Here is a 12478-nt window from a genome sequence, read left to right on the forward strand (position 1 = left end):
CTTCCCAGAGGCTAGCGAAGATTAGAAGGCGAAAAAAACACACTCGCGATGAAATGTTCTCTGAGCTCATGCTGTCCTCCCACACTGACAAAGCACAGACAAATGCGTGGAGGCAGACAATGACAGAGTGCAGGAAAGCACAAAATGACCGGGAGGAGAGGTGGTGGGCTGAAGAGAGGGCTGAAACTGAAAGGTGACAGCAGCGTGATGAGAGGAGGCAGGATTCAATGCTGAGGCTGCTGTAGGATCAAACTAATATACTCCAGCATATGGTTGAGCTGCAGGAAAGGCAGCTGGAGCACAGACCACCGCTACAGCCCCTGTGTAACCAACCGCCCTCCTCCCCAAGTTCCATAGCCTCCTCACCCAGATGCCCAAGAACATGGTGGGGGGGGCCTCCGGCCACCCAGCCACTCCACCCCAGAGGATTGCCCAAGCAACAGAAGGCTGGCATTCAATAAGTTTTAAAGTTTTTTAAATTTTTAAAGTGCTGTGTGGCCTTGTCCTTCCCTCCTCCACCACCCCTCCTGGTGCTTCTCTCCTCCACCACCCCTCCTGGGCTGCCTTGGTAGTTATTCCCCTATTTGTGTGATTGAATTAATAAAGAATGCATGAATGTGAAGCAACAATGACTTTATTGCCTCTGCAAGCGGTGATCGAAGGGAGGAGGGGAGAGTGGTTAGCTTACAGGGAAGTAGAGTGAACCAAAGAGCAGGGGGTTTTATCAAGGAGAAACAAACAGAACTATCACACTGTCGCCTGGCCAGTCATGAAACTGGTTTTCAAAGCTTCTCTGATGCGCACCGCGCCCTCCTGTGCTCTCCTAACCACCCTGGTGTCTGGCTGTGCATAACCAGCGGCCAGGTGATTTGCCTCAACCTCCCACCCCACCATAAACATCTCCCCCTTACTCTCACAGATATTGTGGAGCGCACAGCAAGCAGTAATAACCGTGGGAATATTGGTTTCGCTGAGGTCTAACCAAGTCAGATCGGATGCCATCCGATGAAGTGAGCTGTAGCTCACGCTCAGATAAATTTGTTAGTCTCTAAGGTACCACAAGTAGTCCTTTTCTTTTTGTGAATACAGACTAACACGGCTTCTGCTCTGAAACGAGTCAGTAAATTGCGCCAGCGCACTTTTAAATGTCCAGATGCATATTCTACCACCATTCTGCACTTGCTCAGCCTGTAGGTGAACAGCTCCTGACTACTGTCCAGGCTGCCTGTGTATGGCTTCATGAGCCATGGCATTAAGGGGTAGACTGGGTCCCCAAGGATAACTATAGGCATTTCAACATCCCCAATGGTTATTTTCTGGTCTGGGAAGAAAGTCCCTTGCTGCAGCTGTTGAAACAGACCAGAATTCCTGAAGATGCTAGCGTCATGTACCTTTCCTGGCCATCCCAAGTTGATGTTGGTCCCTTGTGATCCACCAGTGCTTGCAGGACTACTGAAAAGTACCCCTTGCGGTTTATGTACTTGCTGCCTTGGTGCTCCAGTGACAAGATAGGGATATGGGTTCCGTCTATTGCCCCACCACAGTTAGGGAATCCCATTGCAGCAAAACCATCCAGTATGACCTGCACATTTCCCAGGGTCACTACCCTTGATATCAGCAGATCTTTGATTGCATTGACTACTTGCATCACAGCAGCCCCCACTGTAGATTTGCCCACTCCAAATTGTTTCCCAACTGACTGGTAGCTGTCTGGTGTTGCAAGCTTCCACAGGGCTATTGCCAGTCGTTTCTAAACTGTGAGGTCTGCTCTCATCTTAGTATTCTTGCGCCTCAGGACAGGGGAAAGCAAGTCACAAAGTTCCATGAAAGTGCCCTTACGCATGCGAAAGTTTCGCAGCTACTGGTAATCGTCCCAGACCTGCAACACTATGCAGTCCCACCACTCTGTGCTTGTTTCCCGAGCCCAGAATTGGCGTTCCACCGCATGAACCTGCCCCATTAGCACCATGATGCCCACGTTGCCAGGGCCCGTGCTTTTGAGAGAAGTCTGTGTCCATGTCCTCATCACTCTCGTCACCGCGCTGATGTCGCCTACTCACCCGGTTTCGCTTTGCCAGGTTCTGGTGCTGAATATACTGCTGGATAATGCGTGTGGTGTTTAATTGGCTCCTAATTGCCAAAGTGATCTGAGCGGGTTCCATGCTTGCTGTGGTATGGCGTCTGCACAGAAAAAAGGCGCGGAACGATTGTCTGCTGTTGCTCTGACGGAGGGAGGAGTGACTGATGACATGGCTTACAGGGTTGGCTTACAGGGAATTAAAATCAACAAAGGGGGTGGCTTTGCGAGAAACAGAATGACCCCCCCTCAAGGATAGAACTCAAAACTCAAGGATAGAACTCAAAACTGGGTTTAGCAGGCTGTTGATTTCACGGAGGGAGGGAGGAGAAAACGAATACAAAACAAATCTGGTCTATTTCTTGTTTTGATCCACTTCATCTGTCTTTATACATCTTGCTGGCAGCAGACTGTGCAGTACGACCGCTAGCCATCGTCATCTCCTGGGTGCTCGGCAGAAGACGGCGCAGTATGACTGCTGGCCATCGTCTTCTGCTGGCTGCAGATTAAAAGACAGTGCACTGCCGGTAGGACTGAATCACCATGAAACAAAACTTAAAAAGGAAATGACTTGGCTGAATTACTCCCATATTTACCCATGCACCCCTGACCTCATCGAGGTCGGTTAAAAGAGCACCCTAGACTACGTTGTCGACGGCTACCAGTCATATTGCACTGTCTGCTGCCAAAAGGCAATAAACTGTTGCTGCGTAGCAATGCAGTACCACGTCTGCCAGCACCCAGGAGACATACGGTGACGGTTAGCTGAGCTGGCTCCATGCTTGTCGTGGTATGGTGTCTGCACAGGTAACTCAAGAAAAAAGGCGCAAAACGATTGTCTGCCCTTGCTTTCAGGGAGGGAGGGAGGGAAGGGGGGCATGACGTTATGTACCCAGAACTACCCGCAAGAATGTTTTAGCCCCATCAGGCACTGGGATTTCTACCCAGAATTCAAATGGGCGGTGAAGACTGCGGGAACTGTGGGATAGCTACCCACAGCGCAACGCTCCAGAAGTCGATGGTTGCCTCGGTACTGTGGTCACACTCCACCGACTACATGCACTTAGAGCATTTGTGTGGGGACACACACAATTGATTGTATAAAACTGCTTTCTACAAAACCAACTTCTATAAATTCGACCTAATTTCGTAGTGTAAACATCCCCTTAGGCATTTATTCAGGTGTTTCCTATGTGTAATTTCTTGGAGCTTTCCTACTCCCCATAAACAGTTGGACAACTCTCTTCCCCCCACCCCTGTCCAATCCCATTCATTTCTATCTCTCCCTTAGCCATCCCTGATGATCCAGTTTGCATGACATACAATACCAGCCCTTTGAAGCGTTTGGCATACTGTGGGTCAGGTCTACAGTTAAAGACCTTCTCATGGATGCCACCTGTCCCAATCCCATGGCTCCCCTGCTGCAACTAGAAGGCTTGGTTGCATGCAGAATGCATATGAAGAGAGTAGTAAGTAGAGCAGATATTCGCTGCAGCTGCTTAGCAAAATTCCAGTTTTGTGTCTCAGCTGTTCATTTCCTTTCCCAGGCTCCATGGCTCCTTGCAGCCTGCTCTGATCTCTCTAGGACTCTTTAGTTTGGTTCTGCTCTCCTTTGTATCTGTTGCCCCTCTTGTTTGGTATATCTTTCACTAGCCCCTTGCTAAGCTGTGGTTCTCTTTCTTTCAGGAGCGGATTGGGAAGAGTGTGGTGGAGGACTTTTCCAATGACTTCGTGGTAGATCTCACTCCTGTAGTTGATGGGTATGCTGGAGAAGTGCTAAGTGTTAATGCTAATAATATTTATTGTCAGTAGCTGAATTTGCTAACATGATGCTGACCGCAATTGACAACTGGTTTCTCTGCAGTGTTCACCTGTTCCCAGTGAAGTCCTTATTTAACCTGGATGAAGATGAGAGTCAGGGAACAATTGTTATCAACCTATTGCCACTGCTGTCACAGAACTGGCTTGGCAAGAGTGATGATGAAATGGCAACTAGGAACCAGGGTAAAAAGTAAGTGATGCCTTCCTTTTAAAATTATTTCACTGTCCAATAAATTGCAGTGATGTTCTTTTCTCTTAAGGCCATGCACTATAAATTCTGGTCACAGCTCTGCCTTCCTAAATGCCTATTAAATGACAGAAAAGTTAGGCAGGAGCCTGTATTCTTGTCCATTTCTTGCATTGAAGATGTCTGGAGCTCTGTGGTGTGGGAGGGGCAGGATGATATAGTGGTTTGCATGCTAGCCTGCCACAGGCTCCCTGTGCTATGTTTGGCAAGTTGCTTAGTCTCCCTTTGCCTCAGTTCCCCATCTGTACAATGGAGAAAATAGCATTTCCCTGCCTCCTGGAGATGTTGTAATAATAAATATATCAAAGATTGTGGTATTGTAGAAATGGGGTTGATATTAAGTACCATAGATAGATTTAGTTTAGAGAAAAGCTGGAGGAAGTGTGATTGAGGTATATAATGGAGTGTTCCTTTTTTATTCCTTCCTAATACAAGAACAAGACATCCACTGAAACAGAAAGGTAGCAAAGTTAATACTGATAAAAGGAATTAATTTTTACCAACATATATTCAGCATGGGAACTTACTGCCACAAGAGCTCGTTGATGCCAGAAACTTTTTTGGGTTCAAAAGAGAATTTGACATTTTGATATGAATAACAAGAAAATCCAGAGTTACGTTAGTGTGAAAAACACTTTTAGGAAGTACATGAGCCCTCCTCCCTCAGGGAAAAAAGCAACCAGTAACTGTGGGAGTTGGGAGGAAATTTCTCCTTCACAATTGCTCACTTCACAGCTTCTCACACCTTCCTCTGGCTCATTTGTTATTGCCCAGACACTGGATTAGATGGACCCTGCGCTGGTCTGATCTGATCGGTCCAAGTACAGCTTCTTTTTTACCTGTGGAACTTTACCCTAATCATTTGAGATCAAGGACTTTATTCTTTAGAAGCAAAGCGGAGGGAGAAAAGTTAACCATGGTGCTTTTCTTCCCTGCAGACTGGCAGGGGCAGAATATTACAAATGGGCAGTGGCTTCAGAGGGACAGGAAATGTTTTTCTTTCTTGAGGTTCCCCTGCTGGGTAGTAGAGTACAGGAAACAGCCTATCTCTTCTTTTCCCAGGATAGTGTCTCCAGAATGTCTGTGTCCCTCTTTCCGATTGCTGAGGCTTTACACGACGGAGCAACACAATGGGAGCATGGAGGAGATCGATGCCTTGCTAGGTATAGGGAATAGCCATTGAGCTCTACCTGTCTGAGCCCGTCTCCCTGCCCTAGTTCTGCCAACAATCTCTGCAGTCATGGCAGGGCCTCCAGGACTGGTGCAGGAGAGATTGAGGTGTTGTGTTACCTGCTCCCCCCCCGGACAAGGTGGGCTGCTCTCTGACCTGAGGGAGGTGGCTGGCTGGGCTCGGTTTCCTCTGGTTGGGGATTGAGTTCAACAGTGCTCAGTGTGGTGGTTGGTACAGTGCATGCAATGGGAATAAAGCATTCTCCACACAAAGGGAAGCCAGGTGAGTGAGAGTGCCAGAGATGGATGTCATGGTAACTGAGCCCGGCAAGCAGAGTTCAAGTAGCCCTGTTCCTGCTCTGTTACAGGCTGTCCCCTATACCTGACTGACTTGGAGATAGAAGGGAAGGTGGACTCCTTAGCCAAGCAGGAAAGGGAATTCCTGTGCTCACTCTTGTTCCATGCGCTCAATTGGTTCCGTGAGGTGAGTGGAACTGCAGAAAGAGGCTAGGCCTTCCATTGCTCACTTCATACCTTACTGTGCTACAGAATTTTGTATTGTAATCACCTTCTAACAGGCTTGTAACATGCCACCTGTGCAATGGGGGAGTTGGCAGGTCCAGGCCTCCATGGACCTATCCTGTCCCTTCAATGCAGGGGGGGCACAGATCCCTTCATCTCTTCCCTGCTCTCCCCTCAGGGCAGAAGGGAGTTGGTGGGCACAGACCCCCATGTCCCTAAGCATTCTCTTTCAGATTTCAGGGATTTTGTAGTGAAGACCAGCTATAAGTGGCTTCACAGGGAGTGCTGTTTACAATTCATGTCCCTTCCTGGTGGATGGCTTCCTGGTTGTCACTAGTCTCAGTCCTTTGGGATAGATAAATGCATCATGTGTTAATTCCTCTCCCCTAATTAATATGTTCACCAGTCCCTCTTTGTAAACATGTCTAAAAGGATGTCCAGTAGCTGCTTCTGTGTAGCAATTATGAGAGAGAAATGGACATTGCTGCTCTGATAGTTTTTTTTCTGATGGAATTCTGAAGAGATGGGTTTTTCTGTGCAGCCTGGATTCAGACATATAAACTGCCTGTGTGAATGGTGTCACCAGATGTTCGGAGCTAGTAGATGTTAGGCAGGCAGGAAAAATTAATTATCGAATAGTACCCCTTTTGTTGCTAATGAGTATGATTTGTATCTATAGGTCGTGAATGCCTTCTGTCAGCAACAGGACCTTGAGATGAAAGGGAAAGTTTTGACTCGATTACAGAACATCACCGAGCTACAGAACATGCTTGGAAAGTGCTTAGCAGGTGAGCTATGCAGAATACAGGATCCAGAGTCTAAGTGAGAATTTGCCCTTGGAAGGGGACCACTCTGCATGGCTAAGTGCCTTGTATAGTTATTCTCCGAATTATGTCTTCATTTGAATTTCTCCTGCACTATTCCCAACAACCATCACCAAACATTAATGGAATCTGGTAGAAGGTGACAGACACTCCAGTAAGCCAATTAATAGCCGTATCATGAAGAGACAATGTCTCACCAGAGTAGATCTGGTTGTAACAAATGTGCATTATAAGTAGGACCCTACCAAATTCACGGTCCATTTTGGTCAATATCACAGTCATAGGATTTTTAAAATGGTAAATGTCATGATTTCAGCTATTTAAATCTGAAATTTCACAGTGTTGTAATTGTAGGGGTCCTGACCCAAAAAAAGACTTGGGCTGGGGTGTGTGTCACAAGATTATTGTAGTGGAAGTTGCGGTACTACTACTCTGACTTCTGTGCTGCTGCTGGCGGCGGTTCTGCCTTCAGAGCTGGGCAGCTGGAGAATGGCGGCTGCTGACCGGGAGTCCAGCTCTGAAGGCAGAGCCACTGCCAGCAGCAGCAGCAGCACAGAAGTAAGGATGACATGGTATGGTATTGCCACCCTTACTTCTAGGAGGCTGCTTGCAGAGCTGGGTCCTCAGTCAGCAGCCACCACTCTCTGGCTGTCCAGCTCTGAATACAGCAGCCTAGAAGTAAGGGTGTCTGCCTTCAGAGCTGGTATGGTATGGTATTGCTACCCTTACTTCTGTGCTGCTGCTGGCAGGGTGCTGCCTTCAGAGCTGGGTGCCAGGCCAATAGCCGCTGCTTTCCAGCCTCCCAGCTCTGAAGGCTGTGCAGAAGTAAGGATGGCAATACTGTGACCCCCCCAAAATAACCTTGCGACCCCCCTGCATCTTCCTTTTGGGTCAGGACCCCCAATTTGAGAAATGCTAGTCTCCTATAGTGAAATCTGTATAATAAAGGGTAAAAACACACGAAAGATGATATTTCACAGTCCATGATGCATTTTTAATGGCCGTGAATTTGGTAGGGCCCTAATTATAAGCCCCATTTTTAAATCTTTGGACAAACTGCGGTCTGGGAGTAGTAAGCAAGCCCTAGCCCTTTAAGCTGCTGCAGCAACGTAAAGAGGGCAGCAATGGCCCCAGGGGAATACCCTGAAGTAAGAGTGTTTGTTCCCTGGCTGACCTAGAGTTGCTGGAATGGTTCTGTGCTGGCCTTCCTATCAGCCCCCAGCAGAAGGGGCATACAGGTGAGGCCAGAGAGCACTGTGTCCTGGTCATTCTTATTTGGCACATGGCAGAAAGAACGCCATTTCCGTCAGAACGTAAGTTAGAGCATGGTGCTCTACCTTCCAGACACTATGCAGGGATCAAAGGTAACTTAAGGCATTAAGTAGAGGAGGAGGTGACCAGGATCAATGGGGGCATTTCCCATGGAAGTCTAGCTTGTTCATATTTTATTGTTTGTGTGAAGAACTGAACTAACTGACTTATTGTCCTCTGGCTCTTTCAGCAAGCCCTGGCTATGTACTTCCCCCAGCTATCTTTGACTGTGAAGCCCTGGAAGCAGCACCAACTGTCAATGCTGTTGGTCTAGTTAAAAAGAAGAAAACAGGTAGGGAAAATTCCCCAAAATACTTATGCACACAGTTTGCAGTCAAGGATTCAGCAGAATTGCACAGCTGTGGCCACATCAGTGCAACCTTAGAAATAGGGATCAGACCCAGGGTCTGTACAGCCCAGTATCTGTTCTCTGACAGTAGCCAGCACCAGATGCTTCAGAGGAAGGTGTAAGAAATGCTGCAGTAGGTGGTTATGGGATAACCTGCCTCCAGGGGAAGTTTCCTCTTAATTCCCAGTAGTTAGAGGTCTGTTTAAGCCCTAAGGTTTATATCTTTCCAAAACTTATTGTATAATACTTACTAGGGCTGTAGATTAATCCCCATTAACTCACACAATTAACTCAAAAAATTAATTGTGATTAAAAAATTTAATTGCAGTTAATCGCAGTTTTAATCTCACTCTTAAAAATAGAATACCAATTGAAATTTATTAACTATTTTTGGATGTTTTTCTACATTTTCAAATATATTGATTTCAATTACAATACAGAATACAAAGTGTACAGTGCTCACTTTATATTATTATTTTTATTACATATATTTGCACTGCAAAAATGATAAAAGAAATAGTATTTTTCAATTCACCTCATACAAGTATCATAATGCAATCTCTTTATCGTGAAAGTGCAACTTACAAATGTAGATTTTTTTTGTTGCATAACTGCACACAAAACCAAAACAATGTAAAACTTTAAAGCCTACAAGTCCACTCAGTCCTACTTCTTATTCAGCCAGTCACTAAGAAGCCAGCAGCATTATCTCCCGTAAATGTAAACAAACTTGTTTTTCTTATTTACAATGTCACCTGAAAGTGAGAAATAATCTATTTTAGTTTCTCATGGATTTGGTGGTTTTCTTATGGATTTGGTTGTTGCTAATGGGGAGAGATTTAAAGGGGGAACCTATTAATAAACAAACTCTTTCTTAGTGGATTAAGAGCTGTATAGGGCATTGTTACACCTTAGCCAGAAAGCCAATACCTCCTGGCTTGAAGACACACCTCACCAGAGCCACAGTAGTGGTTTCAGTAGCACACCTTAGGCAGATTCCCCTGTGCGAGATTTGTGAGTTCCACGCACACCTTTATCTTTGCCCATTCAGTTTGTGAGAGTGGTGCTGCATTCTGTATCTAACTAGAACTCCTCACCCGCCTTCCTCCTGATGGAGCACTGCTTGCCAATCTCCCATAAATGGGAATGCACAGAGGCCTTTGAAGTCACCTTTCAGAGTACCTATCCAACTGCCTCTCTACCTCAGAGTTCTATAAAACATTAGGACTCTGGTCCAAGGAGGAAGAACTAAAGCCATTGGAGAGATCCGCTCCCTGATACAGAGTAGGGTGATGACATCATCTTCACGCAAGAACACTCATGAACTCCCTAATGGACAAAGCTTTTTAGTGAATTTCTGTAGCTTGACATTAGGGGGTGCCATATCCCACACGTGTAAATGTACAGAGGCAACTCTTGAAGAAGATGTTACTGCTAGGTAGACTCTCTTTATAATTCTGGATCTTCTTGTTACCCAGAGAAACGTTTCATCTTATCCACAGTGACATCCTCGAGCAAGGAATATGTGCCTCTGTGTGCCTGGGGTAGTCCTGAAAATGCCAAGTTCAGGGAAGACTGCAAAAGGAAGAGCAGACACTCCCAAAGTGGTGGTTAATACTGAAGTTAAACTCACCAACAGTCATAAACTGTGCTTCTGATCCCCCACACTGGTTATCGAGAAGCAAAAAATAGAAATCACACTACTGCCTTTATTGCATTCCAGTTCTCTGGCCCTCAGTCAGCACCTAGGTCCAGTACAGCGAGAAGTTATTTAAAAACTCTGCTCACATATACAAAATGTTCTTTTGTCACCAAAGGGCCAGCCATGTTACCAGGTCAATATTAGTTTGGATCTTACCCAAAATACCACGTTGCCAACAAATCTTTTAGTGTCTAAAACTAAAGCTTATTGTAAAGAAAAAAAGAACAAGAAGAGAGTTGTTAAATGTTGAAGTGGTCAGATATATGGACTTTGAAGTCTCGGTATGTATCAGGTTCTTAGCAGTATTGGTGAGTTTGCTGGCTTTAAAGTCCCTTTGGAACACATCCACAGCTTGGATGCGTCATTCAGTCCTTTGTTGAGAGCTTGAGTTTTTAGAAAAGTTACTCCAAAGGTTAAAAGCAGGAATGAAGACAAAAAGGAGATGATGCAGCTGCCTTTTTATATCCTTTGCCATGCGACTTGTACTTCCTGTGTCCCAAACACAAGCTTCACAGCACATGGCATTGAAAAGTCTTAGTGTTCTGTCCATAGGCATGCCCCTGACTTGCTGACTCATAAAGTGTAGTCCCTAGCTTTTTCAATGGGTTCATTATGTAGCTGAAGACCCTTAATGGGCCATCAAACAGGTTAAGCAGTGATGCCAATCTGTCTGGGGGTGTCACCAAGAAACACAGCATAAGTTTTGAAACACAGATATATCATACATATCTATAACTCACAATATAAAAAGAAAAGGAGTATTTTTGGCACCTTAGAGACTAACAAATTTGTCACATAAATTATGCTCAAATAAATTTTAGTCTCTAAGGTGCCACAAGTACTCCTTTTCTTTTTGCTAATAAAGACTAACATGGCTGCTACTCTGAAACCTGTCACAATATAAAAGTGATACAAATATATAAAAAAGATCATTATATTTGGCAAATCATAACATTTTCACAGATACCGTACATGGCATATCTGTCGGATTTCTTGTAATTTTATAATATTGGTATCAACAATATCATAAAGTGTCTCCCATATTCCATACAGCATCACAGAGTCCACATCAAACATTGTGTGAAAAAGTATTTTCATTTGTTAGTTTTGAATTTGCTCCTTTTTGATTTCACTGAATGTCCCCTTGTTTTTGTGGTAAGAGACAGGGAGAATAGAAGCTTCCCATCTAACCTCTCTAGACCATTGTGATAGGATCCCTTGGATACAACCTGAAATTGTGGGACTGCTGTGCTCCCCTTACTCTTCAGTCTGGATTTTCTCTCACAATGGTTTGTCAGTGACAAACAGCAAATCCTTCCAGGCGCTGTTATCTTGCACGAATGCTCTCCAAGGCACTCATGAACTATACACAGGGAAACACCAGCAAATATTCCCAGCCTTAAACACCAGGAATGTACCATCTTACACTCCTCAAGACCTTTTCTTGAACAGCACAAGCTCATTAATTAGTTCACCACTTAGTCAAAGGATAGTGGACGTGCACCAGCCTTTGTAACCTGAGCAGATTCCCCATGCTATTTACACAAACCCACTGGTAAGAATAAAACATTAAAATAAGTTTATTAACTACAAAAAGAGAGCTTTTAAGTGATAGGCATAAAGGTCAGAGATATTTACCTATGAAAATAATAAGTAAACACTCATTCTAAATCCTAAACTTATAGACTAAGCAAGATTTGAATCAAACAGCTTTTCTAACCTGACCGGATGTTGGAGGCAGGTTACAGTTCTTAATACACAGGCTGAATTTCCTTCTCCGCTTGGGACAGTCTCCTCAGTTCAGAGTCTTTGTCTTCCTGGCATTCTTGTTGCCTTCGGTGTAGGTGGGGCAGGAGAGAGGTGGAATCATGATGCCATGCCACTGTCGCTTATTTTATACTCTCAGTTCATGTCCCAGACACGTCCTAGTTGGCCTTGCTGAGTCACAGAGTTGAGCAATCTCCCATTGTGTGGTGCTTGTGCAACTGAGTCATAGAGTTGAGCAATTCTTATTGTGTGATGCTTACAAATTATCTTTTACAGAATTGTAAATCCCTTGTTTACAGTTCCCCTATTGATCAATGGTCATTTAACTCCCGCCTGGGTATGGGTCACCACCCTTTAGTCACTGGAGAGCTAGCAGTGGGCATCTCCCAAACTCATAACATAGTTTAATAACAACCATATAGCAAATCTTATACACACTAACAATATACATATTTTGACAGAACAGTGGTTTTCAGCGGATCATGAGCTTTCATATAATGACTTGCAAGGCACACTTTGTCTGAAATATCACAACCATATACCAATCATGAATATGGGGATTACAGGATGCTACTTTGAGGTATAGCATGTCACAACCATGCATTATTGTATGGACTTATTATTATTATTTGTATTACCATAGCACGTAGGAGCCCTAGTCATGGACCAGGACTCCATTGTGCTAGGT

The 12478-nt window shown here is 44.8% G+C and overlaps 1 protein-coding gene across 7 annotated transcripts in view; it reads left to right on the forward strand.

Annotated features, from left to right (window-relative positions):
• Positions 1-12478, forward strand: part of FANCD2 (FA complementation group D2) — a 188564-nt gene that overhangs the window by 71953 nt on the left and 104133 nt on the right. For all 7 annotated transcript variants that reach the window (XM_038409532.2, XM_043518412.1, XM_038409533.2 and 4 more), the window contains 6 exons: positions 3764-3837; positions 3942-4088; positions 5208-5308; positions 5684-5799; positions 6517-6625; positions 8163-8264. In XM_038409532.2, the coding sequence (XP_038265460.1) occupies positions 3764-3837; positions 3942-4088; positions 5208-5308; positions 5684-5799; positions 6517-6625; positions 8163-8264 (649 nt within the window). The remainder of the gene's footprint in view (positions 1-3763; positions 3838-3941; positions 4089-5207; positions 5309-5683; positions 5800-6516; positions 6626-8162; positions 8265-12478) is intronic.

This window comes from Dermochelys coriacea, chromosome 7 (genome assembly GCF_009764565.3).
Source record: "Dermochelys coriacea isolate rDerCor1 chromosome 7, rDerCor1.pri.v4, whole genome shotgun sequence".
Lineage (NCBI taxonomy): Eukaryota > Metazoa > Chordata > Testudines > Dermochelyidae > Dermochelys > Dermochelys coriacea.